The sequence below is a fragment of the Staurois parvus genome, unplaced genomic scaffold (assembly GCF_062004578.1).
Source record: "Staurois parvus isolate SC_StPar_1 unplaced genomic scaffold, SC_StPar_1.0 ptg000025l, whole genome shotgun sequence".
In the NCBI taxonomy this organism is placed as follows: domain Eukaryota; kingdom Metazoa; phylum Chordata; class Amphibia; order Anura; family Ranidae; genus Staurois; species Staurois parvus.
This window is the reverse complement of record NW_028317821.1, coordinates 14849195-14866040: the sequence shown is the minus strand read 5'-3', so window position 1 is coordinate 14866040 and position 16846 is coordinate 14849195. Positions and strand designations below refer to the sequence as shown.

The window sequence follows — 16846 nt, the reverse complement described above, 5'->3', positions numbered from 1 at the left end:
CTTATAGGTGCTTTCTGGTTGGCTGGGACACCCAATGGCATATATGTATTGCATACACCAGCAGCAAATCACTGTCATTATTATTAGATAAGAGTCCAAGCATCTCATCCCTGAAGTCCCTATAGAAACAAAGAGCTGCTGGAGTTTTAATTCGTCAGCATTTGCAAAATACGTATTTATCAACTGTGATCCTTTAACTAAATCTATCAGGATGAATGCTACCTTTTAGCTCCAAGGCTCCCTTAACTTCAGAACTCCGAGGCATCATGCTAGCTTCATATACAGCACTAATAAGACTGCTTCAGAACTGGCACAGATTCTAGGAGTTGGGCAGTGAGAAAGGAGTTAAATTGGTCCTCCAGTGCTAAATGAAGTAGCAAAGCAATAGCAAACAAGAGCTGTCCAACCAGGTTTCCTTAAGGATTATGATCTTGATTAGTTTCAAATTAATAAAACAACAGCATTTCTTGTCACCAGATTTAAACATTTACCATTGAACAGGAATTGTTTCCGTTCCTTAATATCAGTTGATAGATCTGTTGAATATTTATATAGCTATTTCACTCTCTGCTCTTTGACTGTATTTGACAACTCTCCCTAGGGGGGAAACTGGGAAGTGGCAAATCAATAATTCCATTGACAGCAGGCCCTCATCAATAGCTGTTTGTACTTGCTTCAGCATTTGTGACTAGTATCAGAAGCACACAAAACCCCTACTCAAGCTTTAGTGTAACGGATGCTCAGAAAAACACATGTGAAAAATATTATGCCCCTCAACCACATGCAAAGTCCTTCAACAAGCATTTCCAATCCTTTCTTAGTTTATAGTCAAAATGTGTATGCAGCTCTCCATATTGACAGAAAAAAGAAAAACTTCTGACACAAACAACATAGACAGTGAAAGCAAACCCCTACTACTTCAGAAAACTGAATTTCCACTGCCCTGCCTGCTTGGAATCAGTACAGTATCTTTGTAGTACATGGCACACCAGGCACACATGCTAAGCTGAAGATTAAGCCTGGAAAAACTGAACATTATTCCCTATGAGCCAAATGCTACAGCTTCCTCAAAGTTAATCCGTACACTATACAATGAGGGTTATGTATTAAAACTGGAAAGTGCAAAATCTGGTGCAGCTCTGCATACAATCAAATCGGCTTGCAGATTTTATTGCCAAGCTTAATTGAACAAGCTGAAGTTAGAAGATGCCATGGCTACCATGCACAGCTGCACCAGGATTTGAGTACTCCAGTTTTAGTAATTCTCCCCCAGTTTGTGTCTGCTCTTTCCTTACCTATGCTTGGTTTGAACAATCCCTGTCTAATAAAACATCTCTATTATTACTGTGGCTACCCAGCTAACCTGCCACTTGAGTTTACTTCCACATTTCTGTCTAAACCTTAAGGTTCCATGATTCTAGATATTTATATTTAAAATAATACATTTTTTGAATAAGCAATACAAGCATTTCTCAATACCTAATCCAGAAAGCCAGCAAAGATAATCAAACTATGTGCTGAAAAGCAAGAATCATCATTTTCTACAATTTATAAGCATAAACATACATGTATGAGCTACAAATAAATAACAATTATATTAATGTTCTAAAATAGAAACTCTATAGGAAATTTTTACAACTAACTGACTATTAAAGGAACAATTTCAAGGAAAAAATTGCCTTTAGAACAAATCCACACTATCCTCCTTTATGAGCATTATGGTGTGAACTTTACCCCTGATGGAGAGTAATTAATTGGTATTAGCAACTCAAGCAAGCAATGAGTACAGTTGTTCGGTAATTGTACACTGACAAACTATGTTGCATTAAGCTGACTATATTGATCAATACCATCCTACTTATGTACAAACATGATTCACCCACAGAACACGTTTGTTTCCCCAATTTTGCACACTATCTTTAACACACAAGACAAAGACATATAGGCTGATTTATAACTTGGTGGTCAATCCACCAATAATATAAAATGCAGCCATGTTTTGTTGTTGTTGTCTGTGTCTTGTTTTGAAGAATTCTATTCACTTCTTGCCCCAAACATACAACAGGCTGTAGGTGACAATTTATCTAAGGCAAGGAGAAATCCCGACTTAGAAAACTGTTACTAGAACAGGTGTCCACTTTGCCTCCTCTTCCTGTGTCAACTCTAAAATGTTGGGTTTGCCATCAATTTCTGTACTAGAGACAATGGTCAGATGACATATAGAGAGGGCGAATCTCCCTAGCCCTGACAAGAAATTAAACCTAATAAGGGTTTTTGCGCTTAGCCTCATCCAAAATGAAAAAAACATGTTTTGGCTTCACACTTTAAATTTACAAAGGGAGTACAGTACATTATATTTTATTGTATAGTACTGCAGGTAACTATTGCTATGATTACTACACAGAAACGTTATTCTATCAGCACATGAATATCTCAGTTGCTTAGTAAAAAAAATTACACAAAGAGAATAAGGCAATGGCTTGATATCCAACTAACCTCCATTTTTTTTCTTTTCTTATTTGTGTCTACTGCTGAGGAATTCATGTACTCAAAGTTTTGTAGTACCTCTCTCTAGAAGCTGTACAAAAACTATTGGGCGTGCAATTGTTTCTATCTACTCCACTTTTCCCTGTATTTGCCAAGTTTTGCAGTTCTTTGCTTTCTAGGCTTAAACATTGACCCTCGATGATGTCACACAATTCTTTCCTTGGTCACACCTCAAAACTGTTGTAGTTCTGAAAATTCGCAGACTTCAGACCTCTGAGAAGAGGTAAATGGAGTTTTCCCATTGTTCTGGGAAAAAAATGTGTATCTCAAATAATGTAAGATTAACATTTCCATAAAAACTAGAAAAAGTTCTAGAAAACAAAACATGTTTCTACATTTAACAAAATGTGTGTATCAGTAAGTATTTATGCCACGTACAGCACAGAATACATTTTTACATAACACATCATAATTAACATCCAACATGAGATAATAGTCCGACTGCAGTACTTCTCCAGGACTTCCCCCATCCTCTGGAACTCCCTACCCCAATCCATCAGACTGTCACCTACCGTCCTCACCTTCAGGCGCACCCTGAAAACCCTCCTCTTCAGGGAAGCCTACCCCAACCTCACCTAACACCCGACCTCACCTAACAACTAACCTCCTCCACTCCTCCCACCACTCCATCCCCCACAGCCATCTCCTCCTGTACCACCTTCCCCTCCCTCCTAGATTGTAAGCTCGAAAGAGCAGGGCCCTTGAACCCCTTGTGTATTGTATTGTTACTGTCTTGTCTCATGTTCTGTCCCCCCTGCTACTGTACAGCGCTGAGCATACCCTTTGGCGCTATATAAATACTGTATAATAATAATAATAATAAAATAACATGCTTACCTCATCTTGTGGCATCTCAGATTCTATGTTCTCTCTGTTTTGAGTCACAATATCACAGCAGTCTCTAAGCCATGTCTCTTGGAGTTCTTCAGATTTCTTTCTGGCATCACTTCTTATGTGATTTAAGAACTCATTCATCTTCATAGGCACAATATGCATAAGGTTGTCAATATCAAGTAGTCTAAAGTTTGCATACCTAAAAAACAAGAACAAGACAAGCTTTAAAACTGGTGTGTGTGTGTGTTAATACAAATTACGAAACTACTAATCAATGTTAGCAAGGTATTTTTGCATAGTATTTATGTTACATATTCATTGCCTACCTACTAAAGAGTATGATTTTTCCTTCCTCTCACTGTTTGCAGACAATTATATATCAGGCTGAGTCATGGGACTTGAAGCATTATCACAATTTTTTTTTTTTGTTTTACAAATGGATTTCTGATTCCCTTTATAGCATGCAGTTGCAATAAAAACTGGAAAATGAGCAAAGCTCATGAGACTTTGCAGCTCATATATGAGTACCTTGAGACTCTGAGCTGATCACATTTTTCTCCCTCCCAGGGTCTAAACATTGAAATTATAATGGTAACATTTATGGGGCAGGAAAACTGAATTAGTGTGTTTCCAAAGCTGCATTACTTTACAAAAAATATTACAGGGTAAAGAGAATATTTTAAAAACAAGAGATGCTAGGAAAGTACTAAAATATAGCTTTTACAGAAAATACAATTATGCGAGTAGATGGTTTGGGTGGCAAATAACTCATGGTAACATATATATTTATGTTGCTATTTCTAGTTACCCAGGTATAAACTAAGATGTTAATGTCTGAAAATATGCTATGTGGGTTTATTTTTACCAAGATGCAAATAAACCAGTTGTATTCTGCACATACATAGTGGCAGGAAATTATATTAGTTGCAGCAAAGAAAAGTGAGTGTTATCAACAGCAAACAGTAGTTATATTAGTATTGTGTACTAGAAAAAGTAATCTGACTGGTTATTATGGGCAATACAGATCTTTTTCTTAAAAAAAAAAACTTACTAATTTGAGATGAATGAACTACTATGAAAACAAGGCATATAGTGGAATGGTATTATTCTTTTCAGTATATGCAAGATGATTTGTCTTGAAATCATACAATTCATGAACTGATTGCCCAACTTCCTAAACTGTGTGATTTTCTGCTAATAGGCAAACACCATGACATTTTTAGTCAAATCTAAAAATTATGGGTTTCATATTTATATAAACATATAAATCATTACCATTCTTAACATGGAGTTTGTTTACTGAGTTCATTTGCAGGAGAGAAGTTAAATTGACATAGATGTAGAAATTAAATCATATTGCTGTGCATGTATTCATGTCATTAGAAATATTAAAAAAACAGACCAAGAACAAAGTTCAATACAATGCAGACAATAACCCCCACCAAGTATGTACTCTAGAAGCAATAATACTCATACTTTGTATAGAAGTGAAGCAACACTTTAGACATGACTGGATGTGTGATGTGCAACTTGTTCTTCAGTTTGACATATGCTGCTTTAACACTTTCATGCCATGGAAAATGGTGCCGTCCAGCGCTGTTAGACATCTTAACAAACAAAAAAAACACAAAAATATAAATGTACATCATATGTGAACTAGTTTAAGTTTACTTAACTAAAGTATACTCAGGGAGATGACATCGAGCTAACAAAGGAAAGCTCAAAATTAACCCTAGAAAGTACTTTTATTAAAGAGGTAGAGATACATTTCAGCAACATTAAGTGAATTTAACATGCTTGGAATATTTATAATCTCATGCAAAAAAGTAAAAAAAAAGAAAAATTAATAAACAAACTATTAGTAAAGGCAGACTAAAATAAAGACTCTATCTTTATTTTATACAGAGCCAACAAAACCTATAGTGCAGAGAATGTGGGTACAGGCACAACAGTCCTGTCTCAAACTGAGCTTAGAGACCAATATTTTAATCAGTGCTTTACGAATAGGACACAACCTAAACACACCAACGCCATCTTGTACAGCAACCAGAATCCCCCCCTTATGATTTCATTTTATGTGAGTACAGCAGACCACCCCACCTAACCATCCCCCTACCTCAAAGGAAAGCCACACAAATGAAATACAGCCCCTGTGGGAACATAATCCATGTTTGTAACCCTGCAACCATGTTATCCACAAGGTCTGATAGAAAACATGCTATGCAGTAGCATGCGAAAACTGGTTAGAAATCATATTTCAGTAACAAGACTAAAGCTGGAGGAGATTAATTCTGATTGGTTGTTATGAGTTATAGCATGTTATATTACACTGTATCTTATGAAAATTAAAAAAATTGTACCTAAATACAAGCACAAACTTCACCCTAAATGTAATTTCTTTTATCAGCTCTTTTAATAGCTTCTATCATAAATGCTTGTGTAATAAACAGATTGCAATATGTAATTTTCAAATGTATAAACGCTCCATTAGCCCAAATTCAGCCAACAGTAAAAATGTATGAAACAGGAACTCAAATTAGCTGTAAGAGAAATTGGAACGTTGGGAAAATTGTAACTAAGCATTTCAAGAACGTGGACTGCTTTTCTTATATAGAAGTCTCATTTCTAATCTGATGCAAATTCTTACAACAGCCCTAAAAATCCCATCTCTTTGGAATGATTGCTGACAATGAATAAAAATAGTTATCTGAAGCACTCTGCCTAGATTTAAATAACAATACACAATGTGTACACTGTCTGACAGTTCTTCTTTTCAATTCTCCCTGTGGCTGCCACTCTTCTTATTTCAATGCAATCACCCTGACCGCCTGTCTCCTTCCTTCCTTTGTCACTTTCTATCATCATGACCACAGCGGTTTTATTACTGGCACTATTCCCCTTTACCTTTGCACATTTCAGATCTGTATCTACAGCATGCGTAAAGGGATCACATTAACAGGAAAGGTGATGGATGTGAGAAATGTGATGGCAGCACTATACCACCTTGCTATGCAGTCCTCTGAGAATTGAAAATGCTCCAGTAAACCATTGTATGAGCTCCATCAAATACAATGTTCCCACCGGGCCAGCTCCATTACAAATATTGGTCTCATTTGTTCCAGACATGAAGCACGCGCAATTTTTCAGAGCCCACAAAAGCTCTTCAACTCCTATCGTATTGTGGGCTATGAAACTCATTATCAAGGAAATAAATGTCCTGTTTCTTTGGAAGAACTCATGAGACATTTTTTCTTGCCATATAATTCTCTTGGTCTCTAATAAATCTAGAAATAAATAAAAAGTTCTCTACTACATACTGCCAGTACAGACAGAAATGCCTTAACTCAGTAAGGCAAAAGGACATATTCAGTAAGTGCGATCAGTGCTAGCAGCATCAATAGTAATGCCAAATGCGGTAACTGATAATAATCATTCAAACCACCTTGCAGTCAACTGAAATCTGATTGGATGCTATGTACAACTGTATTTCACACCTTTATTTGCCTTTGCTGTAGCGGTTTAGGTAAAGTAGTTGTGAACATACTATGTTATAAACACTTCATAATACAGGTATAACTATATAAGCACCATAACTACTTTTGCTCAGTATCAGAAATGATCTCTCAACTTTTTTTTACTAGGTAAAAAGTTCTGTTTGTGACCATACATCTCTTCTTCCTGATAGTGGGAGGTGGGGATACAGGGCACTGTGCAGACATACGGGGAGAAGAAATTTACTAAAAATGGAGCACTCAGAATCTGGTGCAGCTGTGTATGGTAGCCAATAAGCTACTAACTTCAGCTTGTTACGTTCTGACAATAAAACATGGAAGCTGATTGGTTTCTATGCAGAGCTGCTCCTGATTTTGCACCATGCAGTTTTAGTATATATAAAAAAAACCACAGTGCGCCTGTATTCCATGGTGTTCAGCCTGAGGCAATATATAGGCTGTATTTGAGCAGGAGGCATTTTTAAGAGGCAGGCTGTGATTGGGAGGGGGTGTATGCCAAAGGCAGGCTGTGGTTGGCAGAAGGATGTGGAGACTGAGCAAATTACCCAATACAGGCATTTTTGCATTTTCACAGAATCCTGTACCTCTGAGTGGCCAGCAAAAGGATGAAAACTTACCAAGCTAACACAGATCACCTTCTGTGCTTTGTGTGGTCAGTTTAGCACAAGGAAGAAAATCGACTGGCATAATCAACCAGGTACTTCAGTTGGAAGAAGTACATCAAAATGATAGAAACTATGATTTAGTCTTGTTTTATTTGACAACATATTTGTATTTCAGTCCATCCATTCCTGCAATTTACACAGCTCTTCTAGACTTTACAGCCAGGGTGGTGACATTTCTCTGCTGCAGTTAAGTAACACAACTAGGTCATAGTCTATCTCCAGGCTGTGATTGGAGAGTGAAAGAGTAGCATCAGATAGTGTGACAGTATGAACGGCGAGGTGATCGATGGATGCTATGTGTCACCTCGCATTCGGTCATACTTTGAAGTTTAAGGTGAAATACACTCTGGGTTTTCTGGGCCACTATGGCAGAGGTGGTTCCGGACCTGATTTTGTGGTCCACTGATGACCACCAACAGGTGGTGTAAATAAGGCAGGGCTGGAGCAAGAAGCTGCTCGTGGCCTGGGACTCAGAGAGCCATTCTGAGAGAGATGTGTGTGTGTTATACCAACCAGAAAAGGTTTGCATATTGTTTTGTTTTTGGGTGACAGGGAGGAGCCCTTCACCTGTGAGAGAGGAAAAGTTCTATGTTTAGTTAGTGCCTGGATGGCAAGGGTTTATTTTGCTGTTTTGTTTGTTTTGACATTTTTGCAAACCTGTGAATAAAACTGACAACCAGTCAGATTTTTAAGAAACATAAAACATAGCAGCATGACAAGTGCAACACTGCTCACACAGAGTGGTTATTAGAAGTTCTGATGAAGTCTGCGGTGATTGGCGGACGAAACGCGTCAACGTGATGACATCATTACTCTCGGCGTCTCCATAGACCGCGGTGCCCACGAGGAAGGAAGAAGTGGTTTGCTTCAGCTCCACATTGGAAAGGCAGGAGACATTCTAATTATGATGAGGACATCATCTAAAGCAGCCCGCACATGGCAACCTTGAGTCACAGCCTACTTCTTCCGGTGGCAAGTTTATAGCCGTTAGGCTAAATTAGGCTTTAGTGCTAATAATATTAACGGGTTACATACCCTTACATTTTTGGAAACCCTGTGCCTATTTACCTCACTTGGGGGAATTTTTTGAACTCCTATTGGAGAAATATCTGTATACTATGCTATATATGTGCTGTGGCATACATATTTTCAAGGAACCGCATTACTTTCTCACTATTGAGCAATCTTTGGAAACCCAAATTTGGGTCTATACATTCATATATACATAGACTGTATCAACCAGTCTGGACTTTACATATCAACTACCTGGCTGCCCACCCCCATATTCACTCTTTCATCCAGACCTGATCTTACTTCAAGTGAGGAGGAGTCCCCTTGATCTTTTGTATGGTAATATTGTTTAGATTTTTACCCTTATTTTAGTCTTATTCAGGTTTGCTGGTAGCTTTATATTCATGTCTCATATTTATACACCTTTAGAATCACTTACTACTGTGGATACATTTCCATTTAGGGTGGCTATCCAGGAAGGCCATATATCCATCCTTTCATGATGGTCAAGTTTATGAGAAGGTAATGGAATAACATATATACCTGTCATGGGGCTGTTTTGTTATTGCATATGGTCAGTACATATTTCCTATTTTTTTGTTCCCTCTACTATGATCCCTTTATTTTTTTCTGGTTTTCCATTTTCAGGAGGTCATTCTATTCACTGTGGTGGTCACCAAAACAATTTTTGAAGAATATTCCCCTCATGCAGATATTATATGGAAAATATGGAAATCCTCTGATCTAGTAGTTAGGAACTTCATTGCCTGATTGCCGAATACTATTAGATCTGGAGACGCCGAATGTTTTTAATTCAGTGATTTTATAAAGATTTGTTTACCATGTCTCTGTCTAACCTCAGTATGATCCATGTGATCAAATAAAACTTGTTTGTTAATACTTATTATATTACTCCGCTTGCATTTTCTAATAACCACTCTGTGTGAGCAGTGTTGCACTTGTCATGCTGATATGTTTTATGTAAAGCATTTGGGTTTATAAATCCACGCTAATTATTTGTGAGACGGAGATATTTATATGACACATATTTACGTGTCATGTTAGGTGGCTATCCCCCCTCTCTCTTCCAATAGATTTTTAAGAAAGCCTGCTGTGCGGTCTACCTTTTTCCCAGGGAAGGTGATCCCCCACCTGAGCGAACCCCACAATAGATAAATTCATTCATCTATCACACTGCTCTCTCCTTTTTTCAGCATGTTCTTTGTTAGCATATGAAGACTTCATCTCAACTGATTTGTTCCTTGTGCTACTTCACCCGTTCTCAGTCTAAACTCTGCTGTAAAGGGAATTGCAAGATGGTGATACTAAGTCAAATTCATGTACATTGATTAGTTGTAGTAGAAAAAAAACACTTCATGCCTTTTTAATGAACACTTACCTGCAAGAATTTGTGTTTTGTTCAGCTTTAATGAGTTATTGTGGCAATTGTAGACTGCTGAAATGCAGTTCTTATAGCTTACTACACAGTTTTTCTGTGATTTATTCTATTGAACAAAACCTTGCATGAAAGAAATAAATAGAATGCCAGTGTCGGCAACTATAGGAAAATGCTAGCTACGTGGCTGACATGCTAATCTCAAGTATGAAACAATTATACATGTCAGAGGTAGCTCAGAGTGTTGCTAGAGAAAGCCAGGCAACTAACATTTTCAGAAGGCAACCAGTAATTGCAGGCCAAGTACTTCTCTTATGACAGGGGTCCTGTAATATCAATGACCTTTCAATATTCACCTTTTTTAGAAACAAGCTATTAAAGGCAAGGTAGAATAGCACATGCAATATTAATACTGTACTACAATAAACTATCCACCTTGTATCAGTGTAGCCTAGCCAGTTTGGGGCTCTTTCACGCAAGATGGGATTCTGTGTAGTCAGCATTTTTTAACCCAACAAATTTACAGGATACTTTTAAATAGATTCCATAGGATCCATGTTCACCAGATAGATGCATTAATGGGGATTTACAAGAACTGGAGAGTGTAAAATCTGGTGCAGCTCTGCAAAGAAACCAATCAGCTTCCAGGCTTTTTTCTATCAAAGAGTAATTGAACAAGCTGATTTTGGAAGCTGACTTGCTATGAAGCACAGCTGCACTGGTCTCTGAGTGCTCCAGTCTTAGTAAATCCCCCCCTTTGTGTGTTTAAATTGGAAGTCCAAGTTAGAACTAACTAAGCTTTAAACTGCTTCCGCCCCCTTTTAACACCTATACTAATTACCTGGTGGAATAAACATGCTTATACTTAAAGCAGACCTTCAGTCTACTTTTCATGTTGGCTCTGCTATAGTGGTCTCCACATCTTACATCTTTAATAGCATTGGAATAAAATACTAAATTTTTCTATGTATAAATACATTTTCTGTAGGGCTACCTATGTCATTCGCTTAGGCAGATAATGTAGGATCCCATAATCTCCTTGATAACTGAAATTTAAAATGCTGTGAGACTCAGCTGCAAGGGGAGAGCTGGAAGAGGGCTGGAAGATGACTGAAGGAGGGCTGGAGGGCAGAGAGGAGAGGAGACAGGTGGAAGAGGTTGGAGACCATTACTGCACTTGCATGTGCTCCACGCTGCTGGAATGCGCATGCATGTGATTTGCCTTTACCAAGGGAGGGGATGAGGCAAAGTTAACAGGAAGCAAAGAAAGGTGATGGATTCAGCTGCCCAAGGTTAATATGACTGCGGTGGCATCACAGAGTGAGTGCAGTTCCAGGCTAAATTTTTCAAAACTACAGATTTTGATAAATGAAAAGGCTAAATCAAATAAACCACATTGTTGCATGCTGCTTATTATTTTTTCTGAAATGTATCAAGTTTACCTAAAGTTCCTCTTTAACTATTCTCAGAGTGCTCTAGTCCGGTCATGTGATTGGCTCCCAGCGGCCAGCTTTGGGGGAGAGGAAGGACAGCTAAGAATGGATGCCCCATAGTAAGCCTAAGAATGACATCACTGCCCAGGCATTCCATCTGTTGTTGGCACTCTCTCCTCTCCCCTGTTTCCGGCCACTGGGGAGATCACATAACCAAACCGAAACACTCTAAAATATTTAAGCATTGCCCTTGGGTTTTCCATTCAGGTCAACAAAATGCAGAATTTTCCAACATATCACAAAACAACTAACCTTTGGTGATATCGTAATTTCAAGCCTCTGTTGTTCCATCGGATCCAGTAATATATAGTCTACAATGGACTTCTTAATAGCATAGATATAGTTTTCCTCTGCCTCCTTAAAACAAACACAAAAGAACAAAAAGTTTGAATAAATTTAAATACTTGAATTCCAAAGCTGTAATAGTATAAAAATATGACCAACAGATACATGAATGCAGGTAATTTAGATAAAAATGATATCTTATATTGAAATTTTTTCATATATATATATTTCACGAAAGTCATCCCTTAATTAAAAGAAAGCAAAAGGAGGTTTAAAATATATTAGTGCATAATGCTTATGGTGTATTAAAACATCTTTGGAAGATGCCTTTATGAAAGCTGCTGTTCTGGTAAATGAGCCTATTTGTAATTATTACTATCACTTGTTTTGGACAGAAAGATGCAAGATATTCAGTTGGTTTGGACTGTATATGCCAATCAGTGTTGCCAACTTCCTGCAGCATTTTTTACTGACAAAATATGGAAAATTTACTGACAGAGCACATTTTTTTCTGACAACCTGAAAAATTATATTAAAAACAAATATAGTTAATATATATAAACGAATGAGTAATTTGACTGGTTTACACTTACAAAAATCAACACAGACAAATTATAAGCCCCTTAGATTTACAGGCAGTTATAAATATTTACTGATGGTTGGCAACCCTGATGCCAATGAACATGTTAATCTAAAAGGGCTTCTTTATTGCTTATCTTAACTAGAAATTAGACCCAGGTTTTCTAATTATTATAATACAGGATTTAAGTACTTCCCGACCGCCCCATAGCAGAACTACTACTACAGGGTGGCAGTGCTGTGCAAAATCAAGTATATATATGTGATTTTGCATTTTCAGGTAGGGGGCGCACAGGCAATCTGCCCTGCCCACAGTACCATTGGAGGCTACAGCTATCGATCACCGAGTCCTGGCCAGAGATTCTCTGCTGGCACCTGGCGATCAACAAGGAACACTGACAGGGGAGAGGTTTGTACGTAAACAATACGGATCTCTCCCATGTCAGCACCAGCATGCTGCTTTGTGTTGCTCTGCATAGCAGAGCAATGCAAAGCAGAATGCTTACCTAGTAAAACACACACAGCACACATACTAAAAGAGCACACAGTTAACCCTTTGATCACCCCAGATGTTAACCCCTTCCTGCCCAGTGTCATTAGTACAGTGTCAGTGCTTTTTATTAGCACTGATCACTGTTTTAGTGTCACTGGGGATGTCAGTGGCAGTTAGTCAGTGCCCTCCCAGTGTCAGAATGCCCATATAAGTCGCTGATCGCCATCATTACTAGTATTTAAAAAAAAAAATCCATAATATATACGCCGTTTGTAGATGCTATAACGTTCACATAAACCAATTAATTTACATGTATTGGGATTTTTTTCTAGCAAAGACATGTATCAGAATAAATTTTGGCCTACATTTATGATGAAATTAGATTTTTTTTCATTTTTTTTACTGGATATGTTTTATAGCAAAAAGTCAAAATAATAGGTTTTTTTTCAAAATTGTAGGTATTTTTTTGTTTATAGTGCAAAAAATAAAAAACACACAGGCGATCAAATACCACCAAAAGAAAGCTCCATTTTTGGGAAAAAAGGACATACATTTAATTTGGGTGCAGCATTGCATGACTACGCAATTGTCAGTTAAAGTAATGCAGCACTGTATAGCAAACAATGGCCTTGTCAGAAAGGGGGGGTAAGTCCTCTGAAGGGCAAGTGGTTAAAGTATAGTGCCAACAGTTTGCACAGCATTTTACAAAATGGATGGTACAGTTTCAATACAATTCAATAGAGGGATTAGAGGGCTCTGCTCATTATAAACCAGATATTTTAATCTGAGCCACAGGTATTCATGGCTAAGTCCAGGATCCAGACTTACACACAAAAAAATGGCAGATCAACTTTTTAAAGGGTTTCTTAAAACGGAACTTTACCCTTCCTGACACGTTTCCTCCTCTCTATCCCACCCCCCTCCTCTGCACAGCTATCCATTGTCTTTTTTTCTCCTTTTGTTTTCTTACCTTTTTAACAAAAAGTATTTATTCCCGCCTAGGCGATTTACGTCAGCACCCCCAAGTGCTTCTTGGGATATGTGATTATGTGATGTGGATATCCCGAGAGGTGCTGGGAGCACCCATTCAAAAAAGGAGGAGGGGGCAGGCCCAGCAGCTTGTCATAGGGAAGATTGTCTTAGCCTACTGATTACATCCCAGAAGAGGATGGCGAAGCGGGACCCGAGTGCTGGCTACAGAGAAGGGGATTTCAGCAGATCATTGCTGGATCCACTGGGTTGGTGAGTATCTTTCTTGAGCAGAACACCACAACAGGTTGGCAAGGGGAAAAAATAGGGGGGTGGGTAAAGTTCTGATTTAAAGTGCATGTAAACTCTAACAATAAATGTATTGTATTTGTGCTAAGAAAAAACTACAGTGCCTACTAATCACGTCAGGCCTTCAGAACTGTCTTGTGTCTTGTTCACATTCCAGTGTTATCTCAAAGAGTTTAATTTACCCTCTTACTTTCTACTTTGGACTACAGAATAATTATTGTCTATGTTGTAGTGATGAAGAGAGTGGGAGGATTTTAGTAGTTAGCAAAAGACAACTGGATATGACTGACAGCACTCAGTCCACAAAAATGTTGTGTACTATCATCAGCCCAAAACAGAGCTTATAAACTAAGTAGATTTCTAGCAGATCAACAGGTACATTTGTGCTTGTAGGATCTTTAACCACTTGCCTACCAGGCACTTATACCCCCTTCCTTACAAGGCCAATTTTCAGCTTTCAGCGCTGCCGCATTTTGATTAACAATTGCGCGGTCATGCAACATTGTACCCATATGAAATTTTGATCATTTTTTTCTCACCAATAGAGCTTTCTTTTGGTGGTATTTAATCGCCACTGGGCGCTTTACTTTTTGCGCTATAAATAAAAAAATTGCAAAAAATTTGAAAAAAAAAAAAAAGTTTATTTGTTTCTTTTATAAAATTTTTCAAACAGGTATTTTTTCTCCTTCACTGATGTGCGTTGATGAGGCAGCACTGATGGGCACTGATAGGCGGCACTGATAGGCAGCACTAAAGGGCACTGATAGGCAGTACTAATGAGGTGGCACGGATAGGCGGCACTGATAGACAGCACTAATTAGGGGTCACGGATAGGCGGCACTGATATGCAGCACTGATAGGTGACACTGATGATGGGTACTGATAGACGGCACTGACTGGTGGCACTGACTGGCACAACCCCTGGGCACTGACTGGTGGCACTGACTGGCAGCACTGCTGGGCTGCACTGGTGGGTGGCACTGGTGGGTAGCACTGGTGGGTGGGCACAGGTGGGTGGCACTGGTGGGCACAGGTGGGTGGCACTGGTGGGCAGAGGTGGGTGGGCACAGGTGGGTGGCACTGCTGGGCACATGTAGGTGGCATTTCTGGGCACAGGTAGGTGGCACTGCAGAGTGGCACAGGTGGGTGCACTGCTGGGCACAGGTGGGGGCACTGCTGGGCACGGGTGGGCGGAGCTAGTGGGCGCACTGCTGGGTGGAACTTGCGGGTGTCACTGCTGGGCACCGATCATCAGGGCACTGATCATCAGTGCCCTGATGATCGGTGCCGATCCCCGCTCTGACAACTGCCGGTTCTCGGCAGTACTTTCCTCACGATCTGACAGAGTGAGGAAAGTGCAGCCGAGAACCGGCACTTGCATTTCCCTCTGATCAGCGTGTCATTGGACACCGCTGATCACGTGGTAAAAGGCCGGTATGATCGGCCGTTTACCACATCTCGTGATCAGCTGTGTCCGTAGGACACAGCGATCACGGAGATCGCCGGGTGCGCGCCCCCTGGGGCGCGCAGGAGAGCGCGTTCTGGGAGGACGTCATATGACGTCCACTCAGAACTGGCCGGCCGCGGTGAAGCCGTCATTCGGCTATGCGCGGTCGGCAAGAGGTTAAAGGGATAAAACAAGAGAAAAGTGCATACATTTTTTGGTTTATTTGTTTTATATTGCCCTGAGATATATTTTAGGTTATTCACAGATAAAAGATATTGATCTCATGTCTACGGCATTCTTATGTGAGTTACTAGGGAGGATCAATTGATCACACTATTTAGAAAACGAGACCTTGTTTCTATTGCTCTTTCCAGTGATAAGCAGCACCAATATCGTTGACACTAATCTCTACTTTGCATCCTTCTTTACAGCAAAATGTGTGCTGCCCAGCTAAGCCGATCTTTCATGTTTGTGGGTAGGATGGCATAGGACTTTGTAATCATGAAAAGTGACACTGACTTTACGTATTTACCTGAGAGAAGAACAAAGAACTCTATCTTTAGAAACACTGATGAATGAGGTCCCATGTGTAAGTTAGTACTGATGTGCAATAAATATCTATGGACTTATCTTTTGTATATAGAAATCTGTTCTACTCTTTATTTGGGATACCACATAGAGAGGCAGTTTGGCACAATCCTATAAAGAGGCAGAACTGGTACTTAATTATAAAAGAATTTGTCAATTACAGAATCGTTCAAACGTCCTTAAGCTGACTTCTGCTCAAACAATAATTTGAAGCAATGCCATCAACCTTACTGGAAAGGATACTTAAGGACAGTTAGAAAACCTGAAATATATTTTAGAGAGACAATGCTGTATTGTGCCCCTTTCTGGAAACATTTTGTTGTGTGATATCAGCTGAAATGTTGTCTCAAAGTTCAGACTGACTGACCCTTCTCTTAAGCAGAGAAATTGACAAAAGGCTTTAGTCTTCACAAGCAGAAAAAAACACTATGGAAAAGTGTTTTCTCCATAAAATGTGTTATATGTCTAATACTTTCTTTTTATCTATTGCATCAAAACTGTAGTCGCTTATTCACATCAACCCACAGTGTTTTACCTCAGTAAAGTTTCTACACCAGAGCTGAGCTGCAGTGTATTGATAAGTTGCATGCTGGGTGGTGTGAAAAAGTGCAGTATATCTGCAATTTTTCACACCTCACATCACCTCTGTATTGTGTGGCAAATGGGTCATGAAGAAAACTCTTGCTTTTTATGCACCCTATCAGTGATTTGCATTGTT

General features: G+C 39.1%; 1 protein-coding gene across 2 annotated transcripts in view; it reads right to left on the bottom strand.

Moving 5' to 3' along the window:
• The window catches only part of LOC149471954 (dynein axonemal heavy chain 3-like), a 156249-nt gene that overhangs the window by 91946 nt on the left and 47457 nt on the right, over nt 1–16846 (bottom strand). For both annotated transcript variants that reach the window (XM_089651965.1, XM_089651956.1), the window contains exons 4-6: nt 11711–11815; nt 4858–4988; nt 3385–3580 (exon numbers count right to left, since the gene is read on the bottom strand). In XM_089651965.1, coding sequence (XP_089508091.1) covers nt 3385–3580; nt 4858–4988; nt 11711–11815 — 432 coding nt within the window. The remainder of the gene's footprint in view (nt 1–3384; nt 3581–4857; nt 4989–11710; nt 11816–16846) is intronic.